General features: G+C 57.2%; 1 protein-coding gene across 1 annotated transcript in view; it reads right to left on the bottom strand.

Annotated features, from left to right (window-relative positions):
* TRAPPC9 (trafficking protein particle complex subunit 9) overlaps nt 1–17,410 on the bottom strand; it is a 313,018-nt gene that overhangs the window by 287,428 nt on the left and 8,180 nt on the right. The window contains exons 3-7 of the mRNA XM_045286911.1: nt 16,763–16,908; nt 15,195–15,323; nt 7,109–7,135; nt 1,918–2,039; nt 508–633 (exon numbers count right to left, since the gene is read on the bottom strand). Coding sequence (XP_045142846.1) covers nt 508–633; nt 1,918–2,039; nt 7,109–7,135; nt 15,195–15,323; nt 16,763–16,908 — 550 coding nt within the window. The remainder of the gene's footprint in view (nt 1–507; nt 634–1,917; nt 2,040–7,108; nt 7,136–15,194; nt 15,324–16,762; nt 16,909–17,410) is intronic.

The raw sequence follows: 17,410 nt of genomic DNA, 5'->3' as shown, positions 1-17,410 counted from the left end.
TGTTGGGCTGCTACCTCAAGGTCAGCAATCCGAGCCCACCAGCCGCTAGGAGAGAAACCGTGCTTAAAGCGCCGGCCAAGCTCGACTGCTCTCGGCTGCCCAGAAAACTGGACAGACTATTTTGGCTTAAGGTTCTACTTTTCTTTAAAAAGAAAGGAAAGCTAAAAGAGAGTGAGAGAAAAAACATCTCCAGGTTCAGGTTCAAGACACTCTGTGCTGAGTACCTGCTGTGCCAAAGGAGCTACACCGGGTGTCTTCACAAACCCCACGTTTTGTTGCCACAGAGGGCAGAGGTGTGCACTGACAAATGGTGGTCACTTGACAAATGGCAGAAGGAGGGTGGGAGGGACGGAGCCCCTTCAAAGTGGCAAAGCTGGTGTGAGGCAAGGACACCCATCGGAAAGATGACCTGGAGAGATGGCCGAGGGGTTTGAGAGGAAGGTCCCATCAAGGAAGCTGGGACACGGATAACGTCCGCATCCACGTGAGGTCCCCTTGCACACTCACCTGCCGGAGGTTGATGTACACCGCATTCTGCAGGAATTCCGACGCTTCCATGCTCCGCTTCTGAATGGCGAGGACGCGAACCGCCTTGACGCAGGCCTCCAGCTCAATCACGCCGGCGTTCTTATACTGCGGGCGGGCAGGCAGAAAAGGACAGTGAGGCTGTGCCTGTCCTGGCATCTGGGACAACTGCAGGCCCCTGGCCACCGCACCAGGGAGGCCAGCTTCTGTTGGATGCCTGACCCGACAGAGCCCAGGGCTGCTCAAGTGAGAGTGTCTGTATCAGGGCCTGGTGGTGTTCGGCCGCCCACACGGGGAGCGCAGAGAGTGGATTTCTGTTTCACTATGAGTGTTCTGGAGCCAGAGCCGGGCCGGGCCGGCAAGGGAGAGCTCCAGGTCCAGGCCCTGGAATGGGGGCTCTGAGGAGCCTGACGCGGGAGACTGGGTTATTGCCAGGACTATGCACAGCCCTGATTTTTAAACAAGGCAATGTTATTTCTGACTCTGATGGCCAAGCCGCACGCTGCCTGTTTTCCAGGAGGGAGGTGAGGCTTCTAGCAGGACTGCCACCTGTGAGTTTTACCGGTTAAGGTGCTGGGTCACCTGCATTTTACAAACCCAGGTCTGTCCTAGGGTCACTGTGTCAGCCACGCCGAGTTCCAAGCCCTGGTTGCCGTTCATTGAAAGCAGACAATCACCATAACGTGGCATTTGGCCAAATTTAAAATAATGATCAGTGGGTCCTTTGCTCTCCCCAAGTCTCTGTGGATCAGTCCAGTGCTCGGAAAACGCATTGCTGTTGTGGCTGGGTGCCCAAGTCAGCTGCGACTCTCAGCCAGCAGGTGACAACGGGAGAACCGTGTGAGCCATATCCCTGCGCCGCCCTTGCCACCCTCCCTGTGCCTGAGCTCCGTCACTGGCTGCTACGCTGTCCTGGTCCAGCGTGTCCACGATCTCCTAGCTCAGGGCTGTCTCCTCCTGCTACCCAGACCCCCACCCCACCCCGTGTCTTAAGTAGAAGGACAGGGAGGACGATTGGACAGAAAAGGCTTTGTGGATCACCAGCACTCCTCCAGCCCCACTCCCAACGCCCACAGCTACTGCTGGGTTAGAATGTAAAGGGTAGAAATCAGGAGTCGTGGGTGATGAGTTGGGCGGCCAGGCCCAAGGTCAACAGTTCAAGGCCAGTAGTCGCTCTGCGGGGGAAGGGAAAGGGAGGCTTTCTGTTCCCGTCAAGATCCGCACTCTCAGGGGCCCAAAGGGTTGAGACAGAAGGAGGGACGCTGCAGGAAGCCTGGGGAGGAGGTGGTGTGAGACACACTTGCAGACAGGGGCCGACGGTAACTAGGCCTTGCCGCAGCATCAGACGGGGGCTTCTCGGCAAACTCGCACGGGGCCAAAGCATGCAGTCACCTTGCTGTAGTAGGAGATGGCCTCTTTGTACTTGTCGATGATGTCCTCGGGGCTGAGGCAGTTCTTGGCCCGGCCGATCTCGGCGCTGGTGTCAGCGTTGATGCCATTGGTGGTGAGGGCACCTGCAAGCCAAGCGGAAGGAAGCCCGCTAGGTCCAGGGTGCTTCGTTTGTGTATGAGGGGGGAGGGGTCCAAACAAGGCAAGCACTGAACGTGTCCTACTGTACTCTAAACACTTCTCAGAGCAGTCAGGGCCTACCACGGTTCTCAGCACTAAAGCGTTACACGAAATGCTAATGAACCCAAATGAGCTCCCCTCCCTGTTGAACTGCTTCCAGGAAGGAACGGGAAAGGCATTCCATGACCGTCAGCCACTGGCCATCATGAACGGAGTCATTCCAAAGAATGAACGGATTGAATCATTTCCCCAAATGACACGTGTTCACAGGACCAACCGTTTAGGATCCAAAGGGCAGCATTTGCCCCAGGACAAAGTTCAGAGGAATGGGAACAGGGACCAGGGAGAGAAAGTGGGATAGGCCAGGGCGCGCCGAGCAGGTTGGGATGGATGAGCTGAATCAGGATGTGTATCCGCTGTGGGGTGTAAAATTGTGTACACTCTCACTAGGGTCACAGTAAAAAGGTTTCCGTTTTTATCACCTTAACTGTGTCAACTTGGATCAGCCATGATTCTCAGTATTATATAAGTATCGTCCTGTTCTGTGATCTGACATAATCGCCCTATGTGTTTTAGCCACATCTTAACCCTGCCGATGTAAGGAGCCAGGTGTCGAAGCACATAAGCTAAAGAGACAGAATGCAGTCCACAGGATGGGGTGGCCCCATGAGTCCATCTCCACAGAGATGAGAAAGGAATGAGACGGCCACGCGGGGCCCGGAGGAGCCTCAGCACCACCAAAAAGACAGGCCTGGGATCCACGCACCCCCGTGAACCCAGGGTCTCCACACTGAGCACTCCCGAGAGCCCGAGGGAGATGCGTGGCAAGGCACTGGGAACTGAGAGCTCTGGAATGCTGGACCCGCAGGTGTTGGGGGAGACCTGGACCTCCCTCCGAGCTGGCCGACTCCGAGTCTGTACGTGGTGAGAACATCAGTTTGTTTCTGAAAGCCACCCCCTGTGTGTTTCCGAGAGGGCGGCACTAGGTGACTAAGAGAAGACCTGGGCAGAGTCCGCGTGCAGCCCCCCAGGTTTTTCAGCACCTCAGTTAGAGAGGGGCCACACGGCACCCCAGCAGAGGAGGTGGGTGGGAGCGTTTTCTAGACTTCGCAGAAGGATCGTAGTGACTTGCCTCTTCATCACGGCCAACGCTTCTTGTCTCTGGCCAGCCACTGTCAATGAACAGAACACCTCGTTCCAACCCACCCAAGTCTCCAAGGCAAGAGCTTCGGAGAAAACTCCATTTGAAGAGTGGAAACCCGTCCACACAGGACGCTGACCAGAGGAAGGCGTCCTTTGATTTCCTAAGATGGTCAGAGAAGCAGTCCCTTACTCTGCAGCTGCAGAAAACACTGGGTGTCCAGCCCACGGCCTCTGGTCTGCAGGCCGGGGAAGCAAAAGCCAGGGAACGAGAGGGAACGGGCAAGGTTAGAAGAAGTCTGGAACAGAGACTGGACACAAATCACACCGCCTCTCAGGTGTGAACCCAGCAACTGCCCCGTCATCCACCAAGAGGAAGAGCCAGGGTCATGGGAAGGTCTCAAGGGTGTCCACAGGATGAAGGCCCTGGTGACCCCTCCGAGCATGGACCGGGGTGTGAACAGCCTGGCTCCCCTGCAGAACGCACTGGACAGTGGACTGCTGCAGATGCAGCTAGCTGGACATTTAGCACCCTGCCATCTGATCTCCTTTATGATCCACTTAAACTTATTCTGGTGTTTAATATTTTCTGCTTTCTTTTCTATTGAGGTTTACATCTGTTTTACTTTGTTATTCTTGCTAATTTGGGGTTTGTTTGGTCTTTTAAACATGTTTTTTTCTGTAGCTGAAACCCAGGGTAGGTAAATCGACAGAGAGAGTAACTGGATTAATGGTTCCTGGGGGGTACGGCAGGGGGAGGGTAGGGGGAAATGGGGAGCTAATAGCTATGTGTACGAGAATGAAGAAAATCTTCTAAAATATTGTGGTGGTGATTGTGCAACTCTTCTTGATGTGACTGAACGACTGAATCGTCTGTGTGTGAAATATCTCCAAGTGGAACTGTTGGGAGGGAACACACACACACACACACACACACACACACACACACACACCAAGTGTCAAGGAACAAGGTGGTGGTGAGGTGAGGAGCTTGGAGAGCAAGCAGACTCATAAAAAGTCAATCCTCCCCCAACCTATCGACAGAGGCAGCGCAATCCCAACCAGAACCCCAGGCGGATTCTTTGTGGAAAGAGACAGGCTTGTCCAAAGACCTATACGGCAACTCACCAGGCCAAGAAACGCAAAAACAGCGTGAAGAGGGACAAAGCTGGGGCCTCCCACGCCCAGGTTCACCCCTGCCTGCAAGCTCACCCTCCATGGGGAGCCAGGGCCCTTTTAGAGTTGCTTACTTTCTCTTTACCTCCTACAGTCTTCACCGCGAGCAGGACTTCGATACAGAATAAAGGGAGGACAGAGGAGCCCTCAGCCCGGTCAGCAGAGCCCTGGTGGCACTGTCGGGTCAGGGTTGGGCTGCTGACCACCAGGTAGGTGGTTCAAACCCAGCAGCTGCTCCCGGGGAGGAAGACGAGGCTGTCCGCTGTCCCTGAAGATTTCCTGCCTCGGAAACCCTATAGCATCAGCTCGCTGTGAGTCAGAATGCACTCGGTGGCAGCGGGTTCCATTTTTACAGCATGCATGCACACTCACTCCTTGGGGAAACAGAACTCAAGTCATTGTAAAGTGGGGAACACATCATCTACCGGGCAAAGCGAGCCGTCGGCGACAAGCACACTTCAGGTTTTCATAAAGTAAAACCGTGAAAGCGCAAACACACCAGATCTCCAGGGAAACAAACGTAAGGAACCTTTAAACAAGGCAAATTCCCTCTCGGGGATTCTAAGTGAGCACTGAAACCCCAAGAATGAAGAGGGGGGCTGCGTCTGAAAGCCAGTTCCCAGCACACAGCGAAGAGGCCGAGAGACCAGCGCTCCCTCTGCTCTCTACAGTGGGGAGGGGTCCTCCCCTAGGGGCTGGTGGGTCTCCGTGCCTGAAACGGCCCCAACTCAGTCCCAACTGAGCTGCGCACAGGGGCGGTTTTAAGACGGAATCCTCAGGTTGGAGCGGCGTGGGAGAGCCGAAGCCCCTTCAGAGAACAGAAACAAGAGCCACACAGTGCATGCCTGTGTCGCGCACACGGGCCCAGTGCGTGAGTTTCCTCACGGCCACTGACTGCTTCCAAGCTTCAGTACTTGTGTATGTTCATGAAGACGCAGTGTCAACACCACGCCAGGTCCCCGCCAGGTCTCCTTCACACGGATCCGTCAATCACGGCACCTACCGGACCTACCGGAACTAAGGAGCCCAGGGCTTGCAATCCCTGGAGACGTTGTTGCAAGATCCAGGCCTTTTAAGTGGATGTGGGAGACAATTCTGGGCGGGCCTACAACAGACACCATTGTCGAAACGGCATGAGTGCGGATGGGGACCCAAGCCCATCCTGAACTCCACAGGCGCTCCACCACTCCCGAGGAAAGTCAGAAAGGTAGGGAGCCCGTTCTCAGGGAGCGCCGTGCGAGGTCGACACTGGGCTGCCCACCCCCACCTCACAAGATGAGACCACTGCCTCTGAGGATTCTGGGGCAGGACTCAGAAGAGGCGTCAAGGACAGCGCGTGGGTCTTTGGTGGCAACCATCACTGGAGGGTAGGGGGTTCGGGAAAGCACTGGAGCCTCGCTCTGCCTGCACCTGAAGCATGCCTACAGGGGCCTCCGCAGGGTAAGTGCAGAGACCAAGCCCCGGGGGGAGGGGGGGACAGAAATCCCAAGAATCAAGAAAGCCACAATGTTTTGAACAAATGCCCCCCCCGCCCCCCCAGGCATGGGTCAGCTGGTGACTGACAAGTCACCCAAGCAGTTCAGCAGGAGAGAGAACAGATTTGGGGGCTGGAGAGCTGGACGTCCATCCATCGGAAGGAAATGAGAGTGGGCGGTCACCGGGCGCCCTACACAGATGTCAACATGAAAAGGACCAGGGGCCTGAACGTAGGGGCCAAGGCTAACCCCAAAAGTGGCCAGTCCGAAGCCAGGCCTCTCAGAGCCCAGGTCCACAGGGTGCTGCCCCACTAGGGGTGTGCTGGCGACCAAGCCCTGAGAGGCACCACGGGGGCACCGTCAGGTCTTCACATGCAGCCAGTTGGCATGTTTGATGGCATTTGTCACAGTGGGTGACTCACCCAGAAAACAAGGGTGCTGAGTAGGAGGAAAGCCCACCTCCCCACCCACCCACCCACGCAACCCACTGCTGTGGAGTCGATGCCGTCTCAGAGCGACCCCAAAGGGACTGCTTGGACTGCTCCTTGGGGTTCCTGAGGCTGTAAATCTTTACCAGAGAAGACTGCCTCATGCCACTCCCTGGGAGCGGCTAGTGGATTTGAACTGCCAATCCTGCTGTTGGCGCCACCACCCCAACCACCAGGGCAGCACCCTGATCAATGGAAGCTTTACTGTGTTAGTGGCCGAGGTGAAGCGGAGAACAGGAGACCCACCTCAGTGACAAACACAAAATGCTTTTTTCCCTGTTAAGCGCACACACACACACACACACACACACACACCACAATGCCAAACAGGATCTAAGTTCATGTTTTGGGGAGGGAGGGAAGGAGGGAGGGAACCGGAGAATTAGAGCCACGTAGTTACTGTGAATGAATTCAACATGAACAGAACATGCATGCTGGATGTGTTCAGATTAGAGCCACAGTCTGGAATCATTCCGTTCCCCATGCGAGCGGAAGCATGTCCGTTCCTCTCGGGCTGACGAACAAAGCTGTGGGGTACCCCGAAGAGGCCTGGAGAAAATGGGGTAGGTGATGATTCTGATTTAAAGTCTCTTAAATCAGAAGGTTCCAGGATCACAGTCCAGGCATGTTGATCCCCCAGCCATTCACAAAAGCAGGTAAATTTAAAAATAAAATGAATTTCGAAACACACACAGCCACCACAGGAGAAGCAGACCAAGTGAGGAGGCAGGGTACCTGGGTCAATGAGGACTTCCTGTGCCCCTGGAAGAAAGAACAGAGGATGGTCTTTTATTCGGAAAACAAGACAGCTTGCGTTTAGATCCCTCTACGCCGCATTTCCAGCCACCTTGGGAGGTCTGGGGAGCTGCCCTCCAGTCAGAAACCGGCCCTGATGGCGGCGGCGTGTCACACCAAGGGCCTCTTTTGCTTGAGAAGGAAACTAGAGAGCAGTGGGGACTGCGGGTCCCAGGCCGCCTTCCCTCCTTCCCTGCCCGCCTTCCGGGTGTGGCCTCCTGGCTCTTCCTGACCAAGCAGGAGGCTCTCGCTGCCACCAAACAAGGGATGCCAACTTATCCATGTCACTATGCATGCACCAGCAGCACTCTGAATCGAGGGAAAGTGTCAGGAGCCTGCACTGAGCATGTTCCCTAAAATCAATCCATCAGTTCCTCCACCTCTCTCTCTCTCTCTCTCACTCACATGCGCACTCTGAAGTGCGTTGTGGCCCCGCTAACTAAGCATCTCTGTCTTCCACAAGGTAGTCTCGGACACGCTGTTCCTGTGTGCCCTTGAGTTGGTTCCGGCTGACCGTGACCCTCAAACCAAACCAAACTCACTGCCATCGAGTCGATCCCGACACAGTGTGACCCCATAGGACAGGGCAGAACTGCCCCTGCGTGTTTCTGAGACTGACTCTGTACGGGACTGAACAGCCTTGTCTTTCTCCCTAGGAGCTGCAGTTCCGAACTGCTGCCCCTGTGGTTCGCAGGCCAACGCGCATCCACTAAGCCACCAGGGTTCCTTAGAGTGGCCCTATGGTTGTGTAAAACACAAAGCTGTTAGCTTCATTCTTCACAGGAAGCTTTACAAAGCCTTGGCCACCCACTTAAGCTACTCCAAGTATCAGTGAGATCCAATTAGACTCCTCTGTGGAGAGTAAGTCCCCACTTACTCTCACCCCCACTCACCCCAAGAGGCACCGGTGTATCATTGGCCCTTTGCATTTGGAAACATGCTGGTTAGGTTCACGTCTGGAGCCCCAGTCACACAAGCCCTCTCTTCCAGGAAGACGGGGGCTTCACAGAGTCTCGGGGGGCCCACTCGTTCTTCATCCCAATTCTCCATTGGCACGAGGGTTCTGTAGAGAACAGAGCCGCGGTGGCAGCCCTCGGGAGAGCTGGCTCACGTACACTCTCATTTCCCAATGCGGACTGGGACTCGACGGCACCCGAGAAGGCACATTTGACCACGACCAGAACAGGTGCTCTCCGTTGAAGATGGAGCCCGGGTGGCGGAGAGGGCTGGGTGTGGGGCGAGGTCAGTGGTTCAAACCGACCAGGCGCCCTGAGAGAACGAGGAAGGTGCCTGCCCCGTGCAGAGTCCCCGTCTCGGGAACTCCAGGGACAGCTCTGCTCTGTCCCGAGGGGCCCCTGCCAGTCAGAATGGAGTCGATAGTGGTGGGTCTGATTGGTTTGAGTTCCGCTGGGGGCTAACTCCGTGCCAAGCACAATGGTTTCCGGACCCAGATAGCTCTGTGCTCGTTAGAAACCTGAATGGGTCCGATTTGGCCTCGCCTCTTACACGAGAAGTGGCCCAGGACCTTTTGATGCCTCGCACTTGGACTGCAGCTTCGGGGGACAATGAAGCTGGGAGAGCCTCCCACGTCCGGCCACTTCTCGGAATTCTCCATCTCCTTCTCTGTCTGGTTTGGGCACTTGCCTGCTTCTCAGTAGGGTGTCCTCCCCACTGCAGGCCCCGGGGGTCCGGCCACCCCAGGCCAAACCAGGCAGCATCCGCATGGACCCGTGCACCTTTACCCAAAAGGACCTTGCTGTCGAATGGCAGGTCCACAGCCCTTTTCTCTCACTGAGCTCATTCCCGGGTCAGCGCTGCCTGAAGGGCTGCCTGTCTGTCTGTCCGTCTGACCCTCAGACGGCCTCCTGAGGGCAGGGGTGAGGGACCATGGGGCTCTCTGCGGTTTCCTGGTGAGTGAATCCGGTGAGGGGATGAGGCTGAAGGTTACAAGAGAGGATCAAATACACTCTCCCCACGCTCCGAGGGACACCGTCTGACACTGACCCAGTGCTGCGAACACCTCCTGGGGGAAGGGGGACCCTCAGAGAGACCAGCAAAGCTGGAAGCCTCTGCCAACTAGGACAATGGGGACCAAGGAGGTGGCCATGTCCCACCTGCTTCCAGAGAGAGGGAGCAGGGCAGGAACGACCTCAGGGTTCCTTCCTGGGCCCCTGGCAGCCCCCCGCCACCCCCACTCCCGCTCCCACCCCTTACACCCAGTGTACAGTCAGCTGACACGGCTGGGGACAGAGGGTGACAGGGCCAGGACACGGGCCTGTCCAGTAAGACCCAACCCCCAGCCATCCAGTCGGTTCCAACTGAGCGACCCTACAGGACGGGGAGAACTGCCTCTTAGGGTTCCCAAGACTGTAAGCCTGCACGGGGCAGAGAGCCTCGCCTTTCTCCCAAAGCAGCCTGCAACGGCAGACCTGGTGCTAGCCACCACCACCATCTCACCTGCAGCACCGCCCTCCAAGGACCAGGGGGCTGGGCCCCTTCTCTAGAACATGCTTCTGAGGCTGGCCGCCGGAGAGTTAAAGGGGTGCCGGGGGCTCACTTTGGGCCTTGAAGTACAAAGGGCCCAGGCTGGAAGTAGCATTTACAAACACCCCATGCGCCTGCCCTGGTGTGGACTGTCTCCTGTGAACGCAGGGGCTGAGGCATCCAGCAGGCCTGCTCAGTCCTGGGTCAAGTCCAATGCACAGCTGCCCCGAGCGTGACCCAGAACTGAGCCCCGTGGGCCATGCCCAGTCCATCTCATGGGACCACGGTGAGTCAGAACCCAGTCCGTGGCACCCGGTAACCAGAGCTGGGCTCAGAAGCGCCCTCCCCAGGGGGTCCTTGTGAGGATGGAGTCCAGTGCGGGACACGAGGGCCTCCACACGTGCCCTGCCGAGCCGACTCCATTCAGATCACCCTATCTCCGTGTGGTCTCACTCTCCACATGGCTCTATCTACAGACTCTTGGGAAGCCCCACCCCCACCCCGCCAGACTGCTGAAACCCTCCTCTGTGTTTCCCCAAACCTCTGGTCCCCAGCACTCCGGAGGCCCTGCTCCCCTGTGATCAGGGTAGGTCCCTCCAGGGGAAGCCCCGCTGTGGCCCAGGGCAGCAACTAATGAGTCTGCCTGGTTCCAGGGTACACAAGGGGAAGATATCTGCTGGTCAAGCACCCCTAAAGCTTATGAGGGGTGGGGCATATAGCAATAAGGGTGGCATTTTTGAACCTGTTACTGACCACCGTCAGCAGAAGAAATGTCTGCATGTCGGACCCCTGGGCTATGCCAACAGGTGCTCATCAGCAAAGTGCCAGCTAGGGAACTCAGGCCCCGCCCTCCTCGGACTTGTCATGCATTCCTTAATTGTCATTCTTCTCGGAAAACTGCTTTCTCCTAACTTAATTACTGAATTAAAAAGAGCCACCAAGGGCCAGAAGATGGTGGCGGCAGCAGCGTATGAAATCACCGCTAACATTCCTGAGATGTTTGGGGAGACAGGCCTGGCAGTGGTCTCTCTGCTCCCTGAAAGGTGGCAGCCACGAACCCCCTGGGGGCTTTTCTGCTCGGTCCCGGGGGGTTCCCGTGGGTCAGAAGCGTTTCCATGGCACTCGACAATGCCCACTGCAACAGCGACGGGCGTGAGGTGTCCGTGGGGCCACCGCTGTCCCAGACGCTTCTGGCACGTTCTCTCCAACATCGCAATACAACAAAGCCAGTGTTCTCATCCCTGGCGCTCAGCTGAGTGAGTTCACCCTCGTTTCATGGCCAAGTGGTGGCATCGCATCCACGCCTGGTAAGGGGGCTGCCAGCGCCCGACTCCTTCCACGACACCACATCACCACCACCACCCCGACTCGAAGGCCTGCCCCTAGCCTGTGTTGGGCCACTAGCCAAAAGGCAGGTGGGTGGAACCGACCAGCCACTCCACGGGAGAAAGATGGGGCTGTCCGCTTCTGCAAGGAGAGAGGGCCTTAGAAACAGTGGGGCATCTCCACTCTGGGCCAGAGGGGGGCTGTGGGTGGGAATCTGATGTTTGGAGTGGGGAGGGGGGATACGGGGGAAGGCAGAGGCGCGGGTTTGGGCTGTGCAGTGTGTTCAGGACTTGGTGAATTCACTATACTCAACGGCTGTAAGGTGTGCAGGGGGTGGGGTGCGGGAGACCGTGTCTAACTGGCGCCTCTCATGGGGAGAAAAGTCCAATCAATGGCCCCAGCATCCACAGGGCGGCATGTCTGGAATGGTCCCGCTGAGGAAAAGGCAGGGTGGAACCGGGCTGTAACTAGAACGCTGTCCTGTGTGGCTCTGAAGCTTTAGGTAAAGAAACCAAGTCGGAGAGACACTGCTTAAGTCTTCCTGCTCTTGCACACGGGGGAGTAAAGGCTTGGTGTTCAATAAATAAGGTGCCACAGCACCACCTACGGTCAGGAGGGACATTCCAAGCTGCAACAGCCTAAGCGGCCTGCGTAGTAGATGGGGGACCTTGCTGTGGAAGAGGATGCGGGCAGGCAGGGGTCCCTGGGGGACCTTGGGAATCTGGCTCAGCCTCTCACTGACCCCCAGGGACGTGTCCCTGAGCCCCACCTCAGTTCTAAAGGGAAGCTGTGTTCCTTTGCTCTGAGGGATCCTGCTGGAAGCTGTGGAACCTGGACCCGAGGTCCCTGGAACCCACTCCTCCAAGCTTAGGGGCCCGGTCATGGCTCCGTCGCAGTAATGACAGCAGCCGTCCTCCTCCGTGGGGGCTCTGGGCTGGGGCTGCGCCAGACCTCGCCGACAGGTGTGTGGCTCCCAGTCATAGCACCCCCAGGCCACCTCACACGGACGGAAGAAACTGAGTCAACGGCTTGCTCGGGGTCACACTGGCTGGCAAGGGGCCTCTGTATTTCTGGCGTTTGGGGTGGGGAGGGGATGTGAGGGCGGGCAGTTTTGTCCACTCTGCTGCCATCAGCTGAGGGTGTCCTTGGAAGCTGGCTTGGCTCGGTCCCCACTGCCAAGGGAAGATGGGAGCTCTGTTCTGAATCTCCAGCCTGCTCTCGTGGCTCTAGACCCCATTTGTCCCTGAGCATAGTTGACCCTGAGAAAGTTTCCACGGTGGGGGGGGGGGGCGCGGCGACCCCTACTTCTGCCCCAAGTCTGCTCTGCGCAGCTGTGGTAGTTACGTCATCTGGTGTCAGCTTAGGGCTTCAGAGGATTAAGAGTGGAGGGGTGGAGTCTAGTCTACGGATCAGATCATAGCCAATGAGGCCTCTGTGTGGGCATGGCCTTCTCCTGAGAATTCTAGGAAATCTGATTTTCCCTCCTTGGAGTCCGGAGAGACACTCTCTGCTCACTCCCTTGGAGACTCTCTACTGACAAGGCTGACTCCCTGCGAGACACCCCTGAGGAGAAGTCACATGGACCTACCCTGATGCAGCTCTGGGTGCTGGAGAAGCCGCGTGGAGACCCCTGCCAGCGCTGAGATGCTTACAGCACCACTGGATCCACAAGACTTCCCACCCACTGGCCTGTGACCTTCCTGCACTCGGCGCCGTTGCATGTGTTTCGTGAGTCAGAAGAGGGCTTGATAGATTGGTATCGGACATATGGGCTAATATTGGACTCGTGGACTTGATCTGGACTGGGCTGGGATGTTTTCTCAATATTCATCTGCTTTTGTATATAATCCTCTGCCTTATACACATGAGTTTCTATAGATTTGTTTGTCTACTGTACCCAGCATTCTCCCCCCAGGTGACCTTGCCACGGGGATGCCTTCCCAGGAAAAAGACCCAGCCGTGCCCAGGGCAGAGGTTGCCAGCGTCCTCAGCCTCTTTTTGCCTACATTCCACAAGGTGTTCCCCTCAGAAGGCTGTAGAGACTTCCTTTTCCAGGGGAACTCAGCAATTGCTCACTGATGGGGGGGACCGTGAAAGACATGGCACTGGATGCCCACTTGACCCCACGCTCGGGGGTGGGGGTGGGGGTCCTGTGGAGCAGGCCCAGGGCTGAAGCACCTCCCATCAGAGCCACAGCAGGATGGGGAGGGGGAGGAGGGGCATCCCGGTTTCCTCTCAGAGGCCTGAGGTCACTGGCTCCTCCCTGGAGGGTGAGGCTCAGTGGGCAACCCAACAGAGCGGGTGCTCAGCCTGGGCAGTTACTTCCGTGGCTCACAAGGTGGTGGTCACTGCTGGTGACAGGAGAGGGATCACTTGGGGGGAAGTAAGTTTAGCCCGTCACAGTCAAATCATTTTCCACTTTGAATTTTCTTTTGTTGCTGAAACCGTGCATTTTGACCAGTGGAAGGCATTTTTGAGGCAATGGGAAGCTGCTTTCATATGAGGCGAGGCGGACTTCAGTACCATCAGCAGGTTCTGGGAGTGGGGGGATGAGGCCCGACCCCTCAGATCCGTGCCCTCTCAGGTTATAAAGGTCCTCAGCAGCAGGCAGCTGGCTCATGCTAAAGCTGGATGGCACACTCCCTCTCCCCCTAAACGCTAAGGCGGAAAGTGTAGGTGGGCACTGTGTGTCCCACGAGTCATGGGGGCGTTGTGGCAGTAACTGCAGTAAGCAGTCTTTTCTTTTAAGGGGCTTGCCTAAGAATCACATCACAAGGAGCCCTGGTGCTGTGTGGTTGTGTGTTGGGCTGCGAACCTCAAGGTCAGCAGTTGGAGGCTGTGGCAGCAACGTCATCTCCTGTCCACCTGAGGGAAGGGATGGAGTCTGGCCTGTCAATCAGGCCAGCGCCCATGAGGCCTCTGTGTGGGCGTGGCCTTCTCCTGAGGATTCTGGGAACTCCTGTCTTCTTCATTGGAGGCCGGATGCACATACCCTGTTTCCCCGAAAATAAGACCTACTTACAGTTTTGCTTCTCGCTGAAATATAAGGCATCCCCCCCAAAATAAGGCTCCCGAAGCTACCGTCACTCTGGATTCTGGACCTTAGCAGCAGGTGCTCGCTGTTGGCCACAGTGCAGCCCAGCAGACAGAAAGTGTGAGGTCTCTTTTAATAAAACAATAAACAATAAACGTGTACCATATCATTCATGGAAAAATAAGACATCCCCTGAAAATAAGACCTAGTGCATCTTTGGGAGCAAAAATTAATATAAGACACTGTCTTATTTTCGGGGAAACAGGGTACTCTCCCTGCAAGACATTCCTATTGACAGACCCCATGGAGCTATGCTGAGGGAACCAGAGCCCTGGAGCTGGAGGAGCCACATGGAGACCCACACCAGCACCACCACTGGATCCACAAGACTTTCCACCCACTGGCCTGTGATCTTCCTGCATTCGACATCATTATATGTGTTGTGTGAGTCTACTGAAGAATCTATGGGCTGGTTCCGGACATATGGGCTAAATGGACTTGATGTGCACTGGGCCGGGATGTTTTCTTAATATCCTCCTTGATAGAAAGTTCTCTGCTACACTCACATGAATGTCCCGGGCCTTGTTTCTCTCGTTGGCCCAGACTGACGCAGGGACCAGCAGCGGCTCCTCGGGAGAGACTCGGACGCTTCCTGGGCAGTTCTACCTGCCCCGTAGGGTGGCTCTGTGCCGGCATCGACTCGGTGGCAGGGAGTTTGGCTTTGGGTGTTTTTAAGAATCGCACAGACCTAGAAACACCAGGTGGTTTTCATGTGGCCTCGGGCTACGTGATCCTTACTCTTCGTGGCCAGCACCACATGACCACCAAAGGCCCGCCATCTGTGAGGGCCTGAGGGTGTGAATTCAAGGCGTGCTGGTGGGCCAGCTCCTTTTTTCACTCTTGGTTGCTGATCAACAAAAGAGAGCGTCCTCAGCCCCCAGCCCTGAACCTGCTGCTCCGAGTGCCTTCAGAGGCTGCGTGCCTCAAACACGGAGAAGCCGCCAGAGAGCCTCAGCCCAGCCCGCACGGATCCCAGGACAACCCCTCAGGGCTCGCCCGTCAGTGGTATTCAACGAGACCCATCAATGTGCTGACCAGACACGCGTTTAAACTGCCTTTAGGCTGGTCAGGCCTCTCCTGCTGGCTCTCTGGGCCTCCCAGCCACAGGGAGGAGGGACTTACCTGGCCGATGTCGGTTGGCTGCCTCAGCAGGGAGGGGGCCACCCTGCAACCGCCGGCCCCCTGTCTTCCCGCCGGTCCCTCCAGGGTAGTGGGAGATGACAGAGGCGGAACACAGCCCTTCCAGGGCAGCTGGGCAGGAAACAGGCAAGGCAATAAAAGAATGATTAGCACCGCCCGGTGGCCATCAGAGGGTTTGAAATGATGGACTGTTGGAAACCCCCAACTTTGCCCCCAAGACACAGATCACAGCTGAATGTCGCCGGCATGGCCACACACAGGAGTGTGGCGCCTGTCTTGGCTGTCTCCTGCTACCGTGAAGAAGCGGACAGCTGGGTGTGCTCACAGTTTAGGAGATACCAGTCCGAATTCAATACCTTATGCCCAAGGCACTGGTTCTTCTCTGGCCTCCTTTGTCCACTGGGAGCTTGCACTTACGGGAGGAGGGAGGGAGGGAGGGAGGGAGGGAAACCGCTCTGATGACGAGCCTCCTTCAGTATTTCATTCTGACTTGCAGCACCGGGGTGGGCATGTGCCCCTTGTGCTGGACTAGGGAAACCCCCCCTCGGTCCTTGCTCAGACACTGGGCGGTCACAGATGGAGACGCTCGGCCCCTCCCAGCCCTGGGAACAGAGGTGCCACCAGATGCTGCCAGAGAGGCTGCCCTGCAGGCAGTCCTTGTCATTGTCTTCATCGGACCACTGGACCGGTTGGCATTCTTCACCTTGCACGGCCACTCCACCGCCCCTCCCAAAAACTCAGTCCTCTCACTGCCATCCAGCGGTGCCCGCCCACAGCAACCCAGCAGGACAGGGCAGAACGGCCCCTGTGGCAGCGCTTCCGAGCCTGGACCTCCTTAACCACTGGTATGATAGGCCCACAGCTGTGGCTCCCACTCTCCACGGACGGAGCAGCCTCACCTTTCTCCTTCCCGAGGAGCAGCAGGAGGTGCCTTGGTGGTCAGCAGCCCAGTGGTTAGCCCACCACGCTGCCAGGGCTCCTTCTCAAGTGATACCACCCCCACTACCATCCACTCAGTGCCCTCTCGGGCAGCCACCAACCAACTCGTGCCTGATAGCACGGGGCATCTGCCTGCTAGCAGCGAGCTAACTTCAATCCGCACGCTGTTTGGGGGGCGGGGTGCCTCCAGGTGAGGCACACGGCAGGACTTCATTGCTCTGGCAGCTGCGGCGGGAACCCCGGGAGCCTTATGGGTTACACATGGAGCTTCGGACCACAAGGCCGGCAGTTCAAACCCACCAGGCAGCGCAGGGGAGAAAGATGAGGCTGTCTGCTCCTAGAAAAACGGACAGCCTTGGAAAGTCTACGAGGGTCTCCATGCATCAGAGCAGGGTTTGGGTTTGTGGCTGACTAGTTAACTGTCCATGCCTGGAAGGACCAGGGGTCGCCCGGTCACTCACCCAATGCCTGGACATGCCGGCTGTTCCCAGGCTTGGACTACTGTGACAAGGGACCCGTCTCTGTTCATATTGCCGCTTGGGCTTCGCGCCCTTTCCCTCTAGAGCCAACCTCTGTCGGTGTTTTCTGGTCCCGACGCCAGTGCCACTCACCTCCCAACCACAGGAAGTCGTTGACGGAGCGGAGCAGCTCCACGGACATGTGGTAGTGCACCAGCGAGTCGTGCAGCATCCCCGCCTGCAGGCACAAGTCCCCCACGTGCTTCCGCATGCGGCCCTGGCACCGCTTCTTGTAATGTCTGCAAGGCAAGGCCAGGGGAAGAGAGTGGAGCGTGACCGGCGCCGGGCCTCCACCCGCCCCAGGAGCTCGCTGCTGCGAGGTGCTGCTCCCCGGTCTCCCCACAGGCAATGGAGGCAACGTCCGGCCCGCTCACTGAAGGCCAGCCGAGACCAGCGCCAGGTAAGCCAGTCCAGCACTGTCCCTAACCTCGAAACACTGCCGCTGAGTCATCGTGGCGCGTGACCTGTTCCAGGCTCGACTAGAAAGCCTGGCTGCTGGGGCCCCGGTGCCCACATGCGTGGGCATCTCTGAGCAGCGGCAGGCTGCAGGCAAGCACCTGCACAACACCTTGCTCTCAGTTCAGGAACAGCGCCTTCATGAAAAAAGGGTCCCGAATAGTGGCTTGGGGGGGCGGGGGGCTAGAAGTCTGCTGGGCCAGTTCAGTTCAAGGCACAGAGGTCAGCCCAGAAGGGGCCCCAAAGGGGTCATCCTGACAGATTTTCTCTAAGGACATGGGACGA

Source organism: Echinops telfairi, unplaced genomic scaffold, assembly GCF_000313985.2.
Source record: "Echinops telfairi isolate 266 unplaced genomic scaffold, ASM31398v2 ScPeMD7_1;HRSCAF=3_0, whole genome shotgun sequence".
Taxonomy (NCBI): domain Eukaryota; kingdom Metazoa; phylum Chordata; class Mammalia; order Afrosoricida; family Tenrecidae; genus Echinops; species Echinops telfairi.
Note: the sequence above shows the minus strand (reverse complement) of the source record. Positions and strands in the feature narration are given on the sequence as shown.